The 18,254-nt window shown below is 40.8% G+C and overlaps 1 protein-coding gene across 2 annotated transcripts in view; it reads left to right on the forward strand.

The window, feature by feature from the left end:
* The window catches only part of LRP6 (LDL receptor related protein 6), a 119,941-nt gene that overhangs the window by 87,534 nt on the left and 14,153 nt on the right, over positions 1-18,254 (forward strand). For both annotated transcript variants that reach the window (XM_032689594.1, XM_032689595.1), the window contains 6 exons: positions 3,152-3,378; positions 5,587-5,771; positions 7,453-7,779; positions 11,095-11,297; positions 14,100-14,311; positions 14,505-14,695. In XM_032689594.1, the coding sequence (XP_032545485.1) occupies positions 3,152-3,378; positions 5,587-5,771; positions 7,453-7,779; positions 11,095-11,297; positions 14,100-14,311; positions 14,505-14,695 (1,345 nt within the window). The remainder of the gene's footprint in view (positions 1-3,151; positions 3,379-5,586; positions 5,772-7,452; positions 7,780-11,094; positions 11,298-14,099; positions 14,312-14,504; positions 14,696-18,254) is intronic.

The following is an 18,254-nucleotide window of genomic DNA, read 5'->3' on the forward strand; positions in this document are numbered from 1 at the left end:
AAGGCTGAACCCTTTCAGCAATGGTGGCAGAGCTTCTGGGGTAAAGTATTTAAGGGAAAAAAGTTGCTACACAACCACAACTGCAGCTGGAAAGAGCAGTGAGAATATGAAAGAGAAACAGCTGTGCAGACACCAAGGTAAGTGAGGAAAGAGAGTGAGGAGGTGCTTCAGGCACCAGAGCAGAGATTCCCCCTGCAGCCCATGATGCAGCCTGCAGTGAGGCAGCTGTGTCCCTGCAGCCCATGGAGGTCCATGAGGATGCAGAGATCCACCTGCAGCACGTGGAGGACCCAATGCCAGAGCAGATGGATGCCTGAAGGAGGCTGTGACCCCGTGGGAAACCCATGCTGGAGCAGACTCCTGGCAGGGACCTGCAGACCTTTGAGAGAGGAGTCCAAACTGGAGCAGTTTTGCTGGCAGGACTTGTGAACCTGGGCTGGGGGACCCAGGTTGGAGTAGCCTGTTCTAGAAAGACCTTTGGAAGGGACCCATGCTGGAGCAGTTTGTGAAGAACTGCCATCTGAGGGAAGGACTCATACTGGGAGGGTCCCCCACACCAGAGCAGGGGGAGTCCTCCCCATGATGAGGAAGGAGCAGCAGAGGCAACGTGTGACGAACTGACCACAACCCTGTGAGACACTGGATTATTGTATTAATTACTGCATTGGACCAACTCAAGGAGGGAAAGGGGGGGGGCAAGGCAATTTCACGGAGGTGAGGTAATGCCCGTTTCCCAGTCTCTCTAAGTCTCACCAGGCAACCCCAGAATAGCTGTCAGTCAAAGGCAGCCCAGGAGCACAGCCTGTACCACACCCTGGAACCCCTAACCCTGCCTTAGATTGGCTGGCACGGTGAGAGCACCACCCCTCACCCCTCCCCAGAGTGGCCAATGGGCCAGAAGTCCTGCCTGGGAGGCCACAGAAGGCCAGAGCAAATAAAGACAACAGCATGTGGTCTCCATCTTTGCTCAAGCCCTACCACCTGGCCACGTGAAAGCTGGAGTCTGAGAGGACTCTGGTGGTAGCTATATAATTTTCTCTTTTTCTCTCTCTTTCTTTAATCTTTCTTCTAATCTCCTTTCTTACTGTTTTGGATAGCTGGATACTGAATGGGTTGGGTTTTGCTAAGTTGTATGTGTTAGCATGTGCTAACTCAGTGCTTTGTTGAATGCTTTATTTTGGGTGTATGCCACCCTTTAAACTTTTGCCAAGATCTCTTATTTCTCCTAAAGTTTACCAGTAAAAGTACCCCTTCAGAAAATGTGTGAAGCTTTTTCTCTTTTGTGCTCTCTCTTAATGTGTTAAAAGAACTGAAGGCTCTTGTAATAATCCAGAGAGCACATATTGATGGAGCCTTGTATATTTTTAAACTAAAACTCGCTTGCTGAGCTCGTAGCTCAAAACTTGGGGTCTTACAAACGCCCATTCCCCATCCTCCCATGCCACTGTGGGCAAGGAGGTAGAGAAATTGGGAGTGCGATAGAGCCTGGGAAGAAGGGAGGGGTGAGGGAAGGTGTTTTAAGATTTGGTTTTATTTCTCATTATTCGACTCTGATCTGATTGGTAATAAATTTATTTTTTCTAAGTTGAGTCTGTTTTTCCCATGACAGTAACTAGTGAGCGATCTCTCCCTGTCCTTATCTTAACCCCCAAGCCTTTCATTATATTTTCTCTTGGGTACTTGACATCCAGTCAGGATCAACACACAATGTCATTTAAATCTACTATATACATTTTCACATAAAGAATAAGTTTGCAAACATTTATTTTTTGTAGAAAGCTGAGAAGAATGCCATATGGCAGGAGGCTTCAGCGGTCAGAGTTGTTTTACTGAATACACCTAACACGGGGAGAAGCCTTGTCTTGGCTCAGGAAGTGAAAATGGGTCTTGCCTATTTATTAACTTTCAGATACTGCACACAGGTCATATTATGAGTCACAGATTTTATAAAACAGGTCTAGACTGACAAATCAGAAAAGGTGGAGGGTAGGTGTTTAAATGTTGAGTGATGAAATCTGTGTATCATCTGTTTTCTCTGGTACCAGTGAGGCTAGTGATTCCTTTTTGTTTTTCAGGGGTTGTAGAAGCAGTCAGAATTGTGAGCACTAAAATTTAGTTTTTAATGACTTTTTCTGCAATTGAGTTGAGCCCTGTGCCAAGAATAAGTTATGGACTTCTGCAAGTAAAGAATCGTCAAAAGTTAAAAACACAGAGTTTAAGTGACTTTGCAGGAGGTGACTTGGCTGAACTCTTAGGCACTGGTACTCATTTGAGCTGTGTAAGCGATACAGATGAAGACTGAGATATAAACTTCCCTATTGTGTAATGTCACAAACTGGCATAATTATCAGGTAGTGTTCAAACTGGGAAGTAAACAAAAAAAAATCAGTGGTTTTTTTAACTTCTGGTGAGTAGTGAGTGAGGAGTGTATGCAGATAGGAATATTAAGGACATAGAAAGGTGGCCCATGTTTGCCAAAAGAATTTTATACCTTCCTAACATTAGTCCTTTACTTCCAGACTTACCAGGAACTGCCTAGACTCTAATATAGTATTAAAATATAATTTTGGCTGTATCTGCTATCACAGACTGATCCTGATGGCAAAGAGTTAAAAAAAAATCTTTGGAATAAAAATCCAAGAAGCAATTCTGCTTAGTGAAATTAAATTTAGCCATCAGTACTGAAGCACTTACTCTACTGTGCTCATTGGGAGTTTGGTTGTTTTCTTGTGTTTGCTGTTCTGTCCTAAACTTTTTCATTAGGCTGCTTTAAATAGTGTTCCATGCTATAACATTGATGTTTTTCTATAGTCCTGGAAGAGCCAAAATATTTCCCCCTCAAGGTTGGCACTGTGTTATTAAGATCACTTTGGCATGTAGACTGCTTAATTCAACCAGACTAGTTATCCCATTTATTTCCCCTGTGAAATGCCATTCTAATTGACACAGAATACATTCGTAGAGCACAGTAAATCATTACTTCTGAATAGCAGCATTGTTTGCTTTGCAAATAAGGAGCGTGTTGGAAGATCCTCTTTCCTATGAGATGTCTAAAATCCGAAAGTGTTTAAAATGCAACAAAGAAAACAGCCAGCCCAATGACAGACTGGTAAAATCTCTAATTTGCCTGTGTATCTTTGTATCCCTGCAGACCATCAGCAGAGCGTTTATGAATGGCAGTGCACTGGAACACGTTGTGGAGTTTGGCTTGGATTACCCTGAAGGCATGGCTGTGGACTGGCTGGGGAAGAACCTGTACTGGGCTGATACTGGAACAAATCGTATAGAAGTGTCAAAGCTGGATGGGCAGCATCGCCAGGTGCTGGTGTGGAAAGATCTAGACAGTCCCCGGGCATTGGCATTGGACCCTGCTGAGGGGTAACTTGCTGATTTAATTTTATGTTTATGAACAGTGAAAAACAGCGTTGTAATGCTTACTCTAGGGCATATTAGTTAGGCACTGTGTGTAAACCCTGAGAGAACTGAGCTGGGGAATACAACCTGGTAATTTAGAGGAATGTGCTCCTTATGTCCTGAATAATCAATAAGAATATTAAAAAAACCCAAACAAACAAAAAAATCAGAGCAGCTCATTAAAAAGGGATTTATATTTAGGTTTACATTAACCACAGAATCAGAGTAGTTTTAGGTTTATGGAATTCATTAATTCAAATACAATACTATAGTATTGAAATGAATATATTTATCATTTTAAAAATTAGGATTTTTTGAATCACAAGTTAGAGTCCATAAAGGTATTAAATGATTTAATTTGAGAGTAGGGAAGGGCAGGTTATACTCTGAGAATAAGGAAGGTGTTTGTTTCTTCAGATAAGGGAACCTTTTTAGTTGGTATGGACAAGGGAAGCAGTGATAGAGGAGGAGAGGAAACAATTATATCCACCTATCCCCAAAATTAAAGACTTCCTGAGAAGAAACTTCTTAGTTGGATTCAAGTGTATTACAAAAAAACAAAAGTAGGGCAATAAGCAGAGAGAGGGAGGAAGGAGTGGGGCAAGGCGAGGTAAACTATTCAGCTTCTAAAATAGCTCCTCTACCATGAAATGCTCATTTGACATTAAATAATTACTGCAAAAGCTTTTTGAGGTTATACCAATATTGTATTACTCTTTATTTTGCAAAAGAAGGAACTTCCTTTACAAAGGTTATGAAATTATCACAGTTTCCAGCGACAATGCAAGAGCTGCAGCAATGCAGAGAACTCGGAACACATTCCTCCTGCTTTATTTCAGCAGGGTGATGGCAATGGTCACAGTGCTTCCCTGACAGAGTTCTGCTCTTCTGCCACTGGGACTGAAAGATTGGATTCAGCCCTGACTTGCCAGGGGTTGCCTGGACTAGTACATCAAAGGGAATTTAAGACCAGATTGTTAGATACAGTTACTCATTTGTAACAAAAGGTTGCTATGGATGATTCTAGTTGTACACTGGAAATAGGTTTTTCCCAAGGATTATTATGATTCAATGCTTTGTCTCTTTACCACAGATCAGAAAAAAATTACTTGAGTAGGAAAGCCCGTTTTCTCTTTTTCCTTATAGCAATCGTATAGTTGTATACTTATATATATATGTACTTATATAAGTACTTATAGTGTAGTTGTACTTTATATAGAAGTTTTCATGGCATTGCTACTATGGGGGCAATTTTAACACTTAGCTCCATGCTATGTACAACTTGCAAAATTTATACACAAAATACTTGCAAAAGTTTTAAGAAAAAATTTCCAAGTGTTCCTGGTGTCTAAAGAATAGCTCCCCCTTGATCATCAGTTTTTGAAGCAACTTTTCTCATTGTGCAGTTGGTTGGAATTGAAAGACTTCACAGGTGTTTGTTACTAGAGATATTAAAGCAGAAAGGTGTAAACATTGCATGTGAGCTGCATTCCACTTTTGGAAGAAGTGACTAGTCATCAAATATACAGCTTACTCTACTGTACAGTGTCTAAAGTAAATGTAAATATGTACAAGTCTATCCTTCTACCAAATGAGGCATAAACTGTCATGTGAGTATGTAATAGTCTGTACTTTTGCTCTGGTAGAAATGCCATACAATTTTGTGTTATTCTGCTCTTGGCTGATGTGTAAACACACTTGTTACATGGCTGATTGATTTAGTTGTGTGGAGATGAGCAGTGGCATCTATTAACAAAAGTACCCTGGATACCTACCTTTTTGCATTCCTTTGATAGACAACTGACTAGAAACAGAAGATAAGTGCCATGGAAAAATATCCTGCTAAATAACTGGGTATAAATGAAGGTGCTGAACTGCCACCTTTTTGCCTCCTAAATGGCGTACATGGATTAGTTACTATTGAAGTACTGTCATACAGTCCAGCTCCAAGCAGAAAAAATACTATTAGAAGCATTTTGAGGAAACTTGACTCACTTCCTTGCTTGTATTTTGAAAAAAAAAACCCATTTCGCATAATGGAGCTTAAGAAGTGCTCAAATTTACAGCTGTTGTTTTTCTCTTGCTCTTTCTGAGGGTTTTTTGTTTTGTTTTTCCTCTCGAATTCTCTCGGATTGGATGTGATTACTTTCTTCCTTTTGTTCTTTTAATCAGGTTTATGTACTGGACCGAATGGGGTGGTAAGCCAAAGATTGACAGAGCTGCTATGGACGGCAGCGAGCGGACTACCCTGGTACCGAATGTGGGACGTGCCAACGGCCTGACTATTGATTATGCCAAAAGGCGCCTGTACTGGACCGACCTCGATACCAACCTGATAGAATCCTCCAACATGCTGGGTGAGCCTCAGAGCCTCGCGCAGCACCACAAGGATGCAGCTGCTTTTTCCGTGTTCCTTGTGGCAAATTGTTGCTTAAATAATGCAAAGATACACATCGCGAGGCAAAAATAAAATTTTCCAAACTCACGAGGCGTTAACGTTTGCTTCTATAATCCATGTTCATGTAACACAAGATCTAGCAATTTTCTTGTAGATGATAGATTTTCTCAGAACGTTAAAATTATACAAGGCGTGCATATTTCCAGTTATATGTAGGACAAAGCTGTCAGCTTTCAGTGTTTTGGAAGGTCTTGTTTTGCTACTCTGAAGAGCACTGACAAATACATAACAAAGGCAGAGAGAAAGCCAAGATAACAACAGCTTATTCAGTATTTTTCACAATGTAATTTAATACAGTTTGTTTTTAAATCTTTGTTAGTATCCCCAGGCATTTTTCCCACCATTATTCTTCATGCTAAGGGCCTTTTCCTGGCTAGTACTTGTCAGCAGGGGAGTTCTCTTGTACTGGGGTGTTTTGTGATGATTTTTGTAAACTGGTCATTGCAGCTAAATGGAGGTGGAATATTTTATTCTTTCACCGTCTCAGGGTACTGTATTGAGGACCCAAGTCCTCTCAGATTTCCACAATTTTTTAATTTCTTGGCACTCATAGGAGTGGACTGCCTTGCTGTGTGCCAAACTATTCAGACTAGCATTAACACTAGCCAATATTTAAGGCTAAAGGAGTTAGTCTGCTTTAAACAGTATGCTTGCAATAGTGGAACAGAGGTAGAAAAAAATCAAAACAGGAAAATACAATATGGGAATTATATGTAATATGAAAGCTTTTCTTCAGCTTCTTCCTTATTTTGGTGTGCTGTGGAGGCTGGCTCTGTGTTCCCTTGTGTAACGTGGAACGGGACATGGTGTTTGAATTCCTTTTCTCTTGTGCCTGTGGCTAGTGATGACAGAGTGTGGGGCCATGCATCCTTGACTTCTCTGTGCAAAGAGGGAATGACTTCTTGCTTCATAATCTCCCTTTCATTTTGTGTGACTAGACAGCAGGAGGTGCTGTGGCAATGAAGCGATTGATATAACATGGTAGAAATAATTTCCCCCCCCATGTCCTGCACCTTAAGGTCTCTTAACATTTCTACAGTGTACACAATTAACTGTTTTCTGTCCTGGCTTTCTGATTGCTCATTCCTGTTGTGACATTGCAGAGACAGGTTAATTTAACCTTATGCATTTAATTTTTTTCATAATGCAATGTAGAATTTCATTAAGCTCATAACAGTTTTAATTTTGTAAGCAGTGGGCAGAGACCCAAATGTGGTGCAAGAGATGCTGAACTGAGAATACAGTGTCAGGTTCCTGCATCAAATTGAGAAGGACCCTGTCTGTTTTGGGGAGGAGGGAAAGGACAGAATCTTTCTAAGAACCCTGATAATTTTCAAAATTGAGACTTTGTTCTTCAACAAAATACATTCTTTTCTGTAAATGGCAAGCAGCATTTCTGTGATAGGCTCTGAGATTTCGTTTGAATATTGTGCATTACTTTATAATTTACTCTTTTAATGATGAAATAGTAACTTTATAGTAATCACATGTTGACCTTTCTGTACAGGGGACATGTTCAACAGCATATTGTTTGTCTGCATATAATTCTACTTTTTGTCTCTGTTCCTTTTTGGAAACAGGCCTTGACCGTGAGATTATAGCTGATGACTTGCCTCACCCATTCGGCTTGACTCAGTATCAGGATTACATTTACTGGACAGACTGGAGCCGGCGCAGCATTGAACGAGCCAACAAGACCAGTGGCCAGAACCGAACGATCATCCAGGGGCATTTGGATTACGTTATGGACATCTTGGTCTTCCATTCATCCAGGCAGGCAGGCTGGAATGAGTGTGCCTCAAGCAACGGTCACTGCTCTCACCTGTGCTTAGCAGTGCCCGTTGGTGGGTTTGTCTGTGGCTGCCCAGCTCACTATTCCTTGAACTCTGACAACAGGACCTGTAGTGGTAAGCCATAATGAATGAAAATGAAAATGCAGAAGCACATGTGTTTAGTAACAGATTGCATTACACCTGGCGGAAAGAGTAGTTTTACAATTTTATAATACTAAAATCCTACTGACTTTTAAGAGAACAGAGAATATTGAAAGAAATAAAAAAATAGTCTTGCAACATACCAGTATCACAAATAAGAGGAATGGCTGTTAGTGAACCTTTTCAATGGCTCAGCTACATCTATTTAAACAGGAAGGCTAAAAATGCTTTTGGCTTTGTATGTCTGTCATACCCTCCTCGAGTGCTTACTTGCTTGTTTATTTATCTGCTTATTTATTTCAAGTCTTGCCTGACATAAAGGATATGTGATAGTTTGGTCTGGATTATGGGGTTTAGGTGGTCAGGATTTAATTCTGGCTGATGAGATGCTGAGGTGGGCCACTGTCATACCTTGAAAAGTGTTTCTTCCTCAGTGAAGATGGGTTCAGCTCCACGGCCTCCCCAGCAGTCTGATTTCTGATCTCGGTGCAGCCAAGCCCCATTTTTCTTTATTGTTGTGCAGAATACAAACCACGAGGCCCCTCAGGCTGTGTGTAATTAGTTTCTAACCAAATAATTTATCCATCACTCAATAGCTGGCTGCCAGTGAAGCTGTCATAATTTTGGCAACCACACTGGATGGCTGATTTCCACTGGTGTCATTCAGATTAGTCAGTGGGTGAAGAGATTCATGGTACAGAGAGACAGATTGTATCTTGTCCACATTATGCATGAGTAGCGAAATCCAACTGTTGTTTTAAAGCCAAAAGCAGGACAGATTGTTCTATGAATGCCACCTCATGGCATTTTTTGAAAACTATGCTTTTCAAAGAACTCTGCTTTTCTACCTCCTGTGTGTCTTGTACTTCTCCTTTCCGTTTTTATTACAGTGGTAATGACAATGGCATGACAACTAAATTCTTGCACTCTTGACAGTGTCACACGTTCATGAGAGTTAAAGGCATGGCTGGCACCTCTCTGGTGATGACTGTGATTTTGTAAGTGGAGGAATTTGACTTGCAGTGGAGAATAAGGAGCAAAATGATCAAAGGTCATGTTTGCTTGTGAAAATGCTCTTGGAAACAAAGGAAGGAGTAAAATATAGGAAGTACGTTGTGAGCAAATAGAACTGTTTCCCTACAGTACGGTTCTAGGCTCTTCATGTGGTGTTAGGAATTTTCCTCTGTCATATTCAAACCTGGGAACTTTCCGGCTTCTCATTTGTAGGTAGCTGGAGATTTAGGCTTCTCTGCATTTTATTTTTTGGTTTTGTATCCTTTAATCGCAGAATGAATCATTTTAACTTTTTCTGCCTGTTTAACTCGGCTTACGTACTCCTGAACATTATTAGCCTAGAGGCCCTCCCTTTTGGATTACCCTGCTCATGTGTGCATAGGTTCTTTTAATTATGGAAAGAACATACTGCTCTGGTGAGATCTGGTCTCTCATGAGACCTACCATGTGTCATGAAGTTTGAAGGCAGGGTTACATAGGAGACATGCTCATTCCACTCCATTTGCCTGTCAAAAATACAGTTAAAATATGTGACTATTGGGAGGGAAAATGATGAAAACTAAGAAGGCATTTCTGAAACTGGTTCTGTTTCAGAGATGCAGAGTCTCAAGGGGAGAAATACTGCTGTTGCTTTTTATAATGAGCCATCGGTTCAAAGTTGTAAGCCAGGCAATCTTGGAAAGTGGGTGTCTTTGAGGAAAAGTAGAAATAATTTTAGGTGCTTATCATGATATGTTTACCTGCACTGTTTTGTCTTAATCTTTTTTGCCTTTTCATTTCTTGGTAAGAATTCTCATGTGTTCTGAATCTATTATTTTGCTGTACACATTCATATAAACTTGTTGGGGGTTTGTTTGTTGTTTGTTTGTTTTGTACTTTCTTCTACAGTTTAGAGCTAAATAGAAAGCAGTTTAAATTATTGGAGAAACACTTGGAGGGAAAATACAGGTTTTCCAGAAAGCAAAAGTACCTTGCAATTAGGCCTGATTGTTATAGGATGTTTAGGATGTTAGGTCTGTGTGTTAGTTACCAAGGAAACTCCTCTCTGCCTTTTTTTTCAGAGCAGTCAGAATAGATGTTCAAAGGGTATTCTAAAATAACAAAGCAAGGTGATGATGTTCTCTAGGAGACGTTTGCTTCCTCCCGTTTTCCAGGTGCTGCCTTACCTGTTTTACAGGCTTGTAAATAAGTGCAAAACTGTTAAACTCTGAACTTCTACTGCTAAACTCTCTCCAGACTTGTGCTGTAAGAGAATTGATTGTACAAATTTCAGGGAGGCTTCAAACTGCATTTCTGGCTGCTGGTTCTTGTGACATCTTGCACAGCAATGGCTTCAGGTGAAGAAGAACCCCTTCTTGAAAAGAACCCTCTGAAAAGGGAAAATACTTTAACTGTCTCCTCTGATTTCTGACCCAGTTACGTAATACAGAGATAATTTTTTTCAACAGTGCATTAAATGCTTTGTGCACTTACTGTAATGTACAGCTGGTAAACTACAGCAAAATGGCATTTCTAAGGAAAGAACTGTCTGTCCAGGAAATTTTTGCTGGGCATGTGGAGCAGAGTATCAGATTTATTTTTTTTCTGATTGTAGGTTGTTATTCCCAGATAAGCACCTAGAAATAATAAAGATACATAGATTTGAGAAGAGCAAATACATTTTTCTGCAAAAACACAGCCTCACACACAGTTAAGAGATTTTCCTGTGAATTAGTTTTTGTTTCGTTCCAGTGCAGGCAAAAAGAAGGTTTGTGGGAACAGGACTGAACCACTGTCAACCTCTTTTGCCCTGAAACCTCTAAATAAGGAATCAGTGCTGGCTTTTTCTCACCTTCCTCTGCAAGTAGAAGTGTACCTGGCAGAGGGTTCAACTTCATACAGTGAGCTGCCTTTCCCTGAGACTCCTTTAGAAAGAAAATGGACAGTTCTTTGAGAGGCATGATTGACCATTCTTCTTTGAGGTGATTTTGGCAGAAGTCTTCACATTCACTAGTCCATCCACTTATAAAATTTATCTTTGCCTGTCACATCCATGTACAGACATTTATAGTAAAAAGAGATCACTTGAAAGGCTTTTCAAATTCATCAGAGGTTAGGATTTTTATGTATTATTTTGGGGTTTTGTTTGGTTTTGGCAAAGGAAGAGGGAGAAAGGGAATGAAATAACAGGTACTGTCTGGTTTTGTATAGTAGCTGTCATTCTTAAACAAAAATGTCCAATTTTATTGCTGTGTGTAACCCTTCCACCCCCTTTCTGTTTTTAACCCCGTCAAGCTCCTACAACGTTTTTGTTGTTCAGTCAGAAGAATGCGATTAATCGCATGGTGATAGATGAGCAGCAGAGTCCAGACATCATACTCCCTATCCACAGTCTCAGGAATGTTCGAGCCATTGATTATGATCCCCTGGATAAGCAGCTGTACTGGATTGATTCTCGGCAGAACATCATCCGGAAGGCACAGGAAGACGGCAGCCAGGTATGCTGATGGTGATGGAATTACTAAACTTTAGGCATGCCCTATGCCAAATAATGACTGATTGTACATGAATAGTTTAGATACACAGATTTCCTGTAGATTAATGTCACTTGGCAAAACAAGTGGCATCTGGAGTTTTCTGGAGTCCTCAGTCAGTAAATCTGGGAGGTGCAGCAAGAAGTAAATCCTGGAAAACCAAGGCCAACTCGAAGATCCTGTTGTTCACAGTGCATTATTTGCTCAATGCTGTCTTTTGTCTGGAAGCTGTTCGAAGCCCTCATTTGAGATACGAAACATGGAAGGGAAAGTTCTTGGGAGAAATGGGGTGTGTGAGCAAGAAGGTGTGTCAGCAGGGTGCACAGGCAGTGACTCTCAAATGAAGAGGGGGGGACTTCATGAGCACACAGCTGTGTCTAGAGCCTCTCAGGTTCTGCTGCAGATAGGAAGAGAGTTTTTGTAAAACACTGGGGCACTGAGTGAGGAGCTTGAAACTAGTGACCTGTAAGAGATGTAGCAAGCTTGGGAAAATGGTTTTGACTGGGGAATACAGAAAAAGTAGAGTAGGGTAGACGGCAAAAGGTAATACAGGTTGTGGTAGTTTGACCCTGGCTGGATGCCAGGTGCCCACTGAAGATGCACTGTCACTCCCCTCCTCAGCGAGACAGGGGAGAGAAAATATAACAGAAGGCCTATGGGTTTAGATAAGGGCAAAGAGAAATCACTCACCAGTTACCATCACAGACAGAACAGACTCAATTGGGAGAAATTAATTGAATTTATTACCAATCAAAATCAGAGTAAGATAATGAGACCTAGAATCTTAAAAACACTTTCTCCCACCCCTCCCTCCTTCCTGGGCTTAACTTTATTCCCAATTCTTTAACTCCTCCCTGCCAGTGTCATGGGGAGACAGGAATGGGGGTTATGGTCAGTTCATCACACATTGGTTCTGCCACTGTTTCCTCCTCAGAGAGAGAACTCCTTCCTCTGCTCTAGAATGTGGTCCCTCCCATGGGAGACAGTTTTCTGTGAACTTCTCCAACATGAGTCCTTCCCAGAGGTTGCAGTTCTTCACGAACTGCTCCAGTGTGGGTCCCTTTTCACAGGGTGCCATCTTTCAAGAAGAGGCTGCTCCAGCCTTGGTCCCTCAGAGGGTCACAGCCTCCTTCAGGCATCCATCTGCTCTGGCATGGGGTCCTCCCTGGGCTGCAGGTGGATCTCTGCACTCCCGTGGACCTCCATGGGCTGAAGGGGCACAGCAGCCTCACCATGGGCTGCAAGGGAATCTCTCTTCCAGTGCCTGGAGCACCTCCTGCCCCTCCTTCCTCACTGCCCTTGGTGTCTGCAGGGCTGTTTCTCTTACATATTTCTCACTCTTGTCTTCTCTGACCTCATTTACTTCTGCCCAATAACTTTTTTTCCTTCTTAAATATGTTATCGCATTTGTCACTACCACCATCCCTAATGGGCTTGGCCTTGGCCAACAGCAGGTGCGTCCTGGAGCCAGCTGGCATTGGCTCTTGGACATGGGGAAGCTTCCAGCGGCTTCTCACAGAAGTCACCCCTATAGCCCTCTCCCCCTACCAGAACCTTGCCACACAAACCCCATACACAGGTTTAGCGAGAGTAATTGTGAGCAGTGACTACTTGTTTATTTTATTCACATTTTAAAATAGATTTTTTTTCTTCCTAATTTTTTGAATATGGGAGGAGCGGGAAATGAAGATGAACAACACAGATGTGCTATATTCAGATGAACAACATAGATGTACTATATTCAGTTTAATTTTAAGAGTGTGGTTTCTGGTCGTGGGTGTGGTGATAGCTGGATCCTACTGAACGCCCCTCAGCCTTAACTAATCAGGCATCATGTTTTTGCCAGTGTCAGCAGAATAAACAAATATAAGACTTGAAGGCACACCGTTTCATAGAGGCAACAAGCCAAATAAAGTTAGGCGAATTTCCTGGTGAAGTCTAATTTGGGGATGAAATAGTGGAAGCAGCTCACCTCAAAAGCATGTCTGCCAAAAAGATTATGTGGCCCATGTTTAGTGATCTACTGATCCTCTTCAGATTTTTTTAAAAGTTCATGAAAGATGTTCATTAAGTTCTTTCTAAAGATAATAATAAAGAAAAAAAAGGCATGTCGACTCCAGAAGTCTAGACCAGTAGAAGGGAAGAATTTTGAACTAGTAAGGTATTAGCTGGAAGTGCTCTGAAGTCACTGTTGTACGCCAGCTGATGTCCTTTCTGTCTTTGGCAGAGCTGCCTTCCCATTCACCCTAATGTCCCCCAAGTAAGATGGCAGCAATGGTGGACAAGAATGAGGCAAGAATTTCAAGTGTCGTCTGGCCTCCCTTTGCCTGTGTTTTTATCCATTCAGCTGCAGCTTTGGGAATTAGTGGTGATGTATTTCTGTTGTAGAGTGTGTTAGATGTGCTGAGTTTGGGTCTATCCAGACCGAACTTAGAGTTGTCAAAAAAGCAGAGGAAATACAGAAGCTGACCCTGGACTTTCAACACAGTTTGGACTTACTGATCAAACTTGTGAAGTCTTATGAGCTGCAGTCAGCTTACATGATTGCCATTACAACAAACCATTAGGACTAAATTTCTATGTATTATCAAAGGTGTTGGTGGGACAATGGGACCTAAGTCTCTCCTTATTCTGCCATACTTTATGGTAGTATTTTGGTCGTCTCCTTTCTCTGAACAGTACATGGTACAGCCGTAGCAAATATAATTATTCATGTTCTATTATGATTAAATCTTCTTCTGTGTGTTACTTATCTTTTCTTTTTAGAGCCTCACTGTTGTGACAAGCCCAGTTCCCAATCAGAACCTGGATATGCAGCCTTATGACCTGAGCATTGACATCTACAGCCGTTACATCTACTGGACCTGCGAAGCTACCAATGTGATCAATGTGACACGCGTGGATGGGAGACCCATGGGAGTGGTGCTCAAAGGAGATCAAGATAGGCCCAGAGCCATTGTGGTGAATCCAGAGAAAGGGTATGTAGTTGAAATAGTCATGTGGTGAAATTCAGGCTGAAGGGCTTGAGAATCAAGTTGTTTTTTTGCTGCCGCTTGGTTTCTGTTTGTCAGAATAAAACTAACTTTCACGTTTGTTAAGATGTCCTGGATTTATAGTAAAAATGTGGAAAGATCAAATAAACTTTTTTTCCTCTAATCCTTCCTGTTCCAGGTACATGTATTTCACCAACCTACAGGAAAGGTCTCCTAAAATTGAGAGAGCAGCACTGGATGGAACTGAACGAGAAGTCCTTTTTTTCAGTGGTTTGAGCAAGCCCATAGCCTTAGCTATCGACAGCCAGCTAGGCAAGTTGTTCTGGGCTGATTCAGATCTGCGGAGAATTGAAAGTAGTGACCTGTCAGGTAGAGTAGCACTTTAATTCAGTGATTCATTTGTGTGGTGTGGGTGTGGGGGAATGCAGAGAAAGGTGTCATCTTTTTCTTCCTATTATAAACAGTCTATACTATGATTGTAATCACTCCCCGAATTCCCAGCCAAGGAATGTGCATGATTCGTGCATCATGCCCTTACAGTTTCATACCTCTATCTGTGATTTGCATTATTAATTGCTACACATGCTATTTACTTCAGTTTCTCCCTGCAAGACCTTCGTATGGTTTCCCAAAGTTAGTTCACAAATAAATTGCAGCAGTTTTGGAGAGGGAAGGGAGAAGGTTGTTTCTAAAGGCATTGGTTTTGGTGCAGTAATTTGTCAGTTGGAGAAAAGTTCCCTGTTGGTGGGAAAATCTGTCCAGCAGAATTAAAGCAACAGGTGTCCAGGCTACCTATGCACCTATCATTTAGGGTGAAAAGATGTGAGAAGAATTAAGCAGATCTAACGTCTGTTCTCAAGACAAAAAGCTCCCTCCTCCAGCTATGGGATTCTCTTTGCCTGCTCCCTAAGGTTGGTTATGGTGCTTGTCTGACCTCCTCTATGAGTTGATTCAGCTTACTTAACCACGTAAACAAAATAATAACCTAACAACAATATACAGAAAAAGAAAAATAGAGAATGGTGTTCTGTTGGCTTGGAAAGCTGAATTGGTTCAGGAAGGAGTCCAGCAATCAACCAGAAGTGGAGTAAAAGAAGAGGGAAAAATCAAGTGGTCCAGATTGGGTGAGAAAGACTGAGAGGTCTTTCATTTACTAGCCTAATCCAGCAAACTGCTGGATCAGCTCAGCTGCCTCACATAGCATCAGTAGTAATTTGTGATATGGGTTAGGCCAGATGTTGCTGCTTTAAGTGAGAGCATGTTCTAAGCACACACATACCCATCTCTGTTAGCTGATGGGGTATATGCCCATATCTCACTCCTGCTACTGGAGGACAGGAGCTGAAATTCTCCTTCCTCTACGATAAGCCCATCCCCAATTTGAATAGTGCATGTCCTACTTCAGCAGTGGTTTTTACTGTCATAAGCATAAGTACACCTGTAAGGAAATAAAGACACGCTTTGGAATCTGTGAGCAAGTTTGAGAACTTAACAAGAGTTACAATAGTTTGTAGTAATGTCTGTCACTTATGACACGATACCTTCATTCAGACTATCAGTGTGTAACCCCATTGACACTGCTGTGATTTTCAACCTTATATTAAGTTGCTAGAATAAGCTTTTGTTCTGGAAAACATTTCAGTTTCTCTAGATGGTTGGAACTGAGGCTCAGAAAAATAGTAATTTTTTTTCAGTGGTGTGTCACTGGAAGGTTCAGGGTCACTAATGAATTGCAATATCCTGATTGTTTACTAGTTTAAAACAGTAAGACATAACCTGAGTTTGTGAATTATTTTTGGAAAAAAAAAATTGGGGTGGTGTAGCTCAGTATGTTCTAAGCTGTCCCAGATCCAGAGTTTGCATGAATAGGTGGCAGAATATTACACCATGCTTTATTTCTCTCTTTGTTTGTTATCTACCCAAAATTAAAACACCAGAGAAGGAGATGGGTCTAAATTCCAGTTCGGTATGGTTTTAATGATTCTGCTTTTCTTTTTTCTTAAAGATGTGGTTGTTGGATCACCAGTGTTGGATTATAGTAAAAGCTCACCGTATTTCGAAGAACACAAACTAAAATCATTCCAAAACCTCTCTTGCTTTTTGGCATTTGCACCACAAATAGATTGCTGTAATCACCATGATAAATTGCTAACTGCTGAGATGCATTCCTGTGCTTAGGAATGCTGATTAATAGGCTCTTTTGACCAGCAGAGTAATTTTTCTGCATGTTAGCTTATTTAAAACATTCACAGTCTCTTGCTCTGACAACTCTGTAGATGCCAGTACTCATAAAGACAAGTACAGTTAGAATCCTTTTTATGTGATGCAATCTGTTTTCCTCCCTGTCCTTCAGGCATGCAGTTAGGACTTGGTATTCTGCCCAAATGGGAGATCCTACTGGAGTTAACCGGAGTCTTCACATGATTTATGAAAAGATGACTGGAATTAGGTCCCTGCCATGGAAATTATTTGGAAATTAGTTCTTCTGTTCCAGAAAATTTAGTGTGATTTGGAAATGTCTAATGGTTCTGGAATTAAGTAATTTTTATTTGGAAATAGAATGAGCTGTGGGATGTGTCCTGATTTTTGTATTAATTTGGTTGGGTTTAAGTCTTTTGGTAAAAGGTATTGCTGGAGAGAGGATGGTGATGCCAGGAGACAAAGCTCCTCTTAATCACGTCTCCCTTTCACCTGACATTCCCAATAAAGGAAACTAGCACTCTGAGTCAGCTTCAGATTTTATTGTTGGTTTATGGAAGAAAGGATTTTAGGGTCTTGTTTTAGTCAGAAATAGTCAGTTACACTTGGTCATGAATATTAAAAAGAAAGATTAAAACATTAAGGAAGTGAAAATTTTAAGCTTCTGAGTGCATACTGCAAAATGCCATGCTGATTGACATGGTCATGGCAGAGCAGGGCATGTATAGACTCCATTTGGGTAGGTCAGTGTCTTAAGTTTTGTATTTCTTACTGTCATCTTTGCATTTTGCCCTATTCCCAGCTTATCTTTTCTTCTCATGATTCAGGTTTCTGTTTTCTCACCTTTTCCCTAATCAATTAGTCATGTTCATGGGTGTTAATAGATGGTTGCAGTTATTTAGATTGACTTACATCACTCAGTCTGTTAATTTCTACATCAGGGTATAACCTCCTTCAGAATCCATCAACATCTTTTCTTAATCAGACCATTGCTGATGTTGTTCCAAAATGCTGGATGAGACCCCAGTCTAGCTGATTTGCATTTCCATGTTCTGCTTGGATTCTAACGCTTAGTAAATGTTTGAAAGGTTGCTTAACTTCTGAGCTCTTGTGTGCATTTAGCAAAAAGGAGGTAAATACATTTTTCACCATTGAATTTGTTTGTTAGTCCTCATCACTGACATACTGTTCATAAAATTCTCAACAAGGGAAAAACCTCTTCTTGCTGCTAAACAAAGCAGAGGGACAGAATTTACTCAGAATATAAAATCATGAAATGCATGTATCTTTTGTCCTGTTACATTATCTTGTGTGGGATGGTAGAGATGTGGTAGATTTTTTTCCCATGGTATTCAGTTATTCTAGTATATTTCTTACAGAACTAAATATAAAAACTTGCTGGAAATTGTTCTGTGGATGAACGTAGGTAAAACTATTGTCTGCTAAAGTAAAAGTGAAAAATAAGCCCAGATAGCTGAAATACCAGGATTTATATGTAAATTTTCAAGCTGTAACCTAAGTGTAGACTATGTGATATTGTTTCAGCTGTGGTCAGAATCTGATAAACACACTGAATATTTGAGTGTTAATGACCATGTCGTATTGTGTTAAATAAAGGAAGCATGGCTTAAACCTCCCTCCTGAGCCCTCAGGTTTTGATTAACATACTTGTTTTCTGTGTGAGTTATAAAGTCTTCACTCTCTTTGGACAGTCTTTAATGATACCTTT

Source organism: Chiroxiphia lanceolata, chromosome 5, assembly GCF_009829145.1.
Source record: "Chiroxiphia lanceolata isolate bChiLan1 chromosome 5, bChiLan1.pri, whole genome shotgun sequence".
Lineage (NCBI taxonomy): Eukaryota > Metazoa > Chordata > Aves > Passeriformes > Pipridae > Chiroxiphia > Chiroxiphia lanceolata.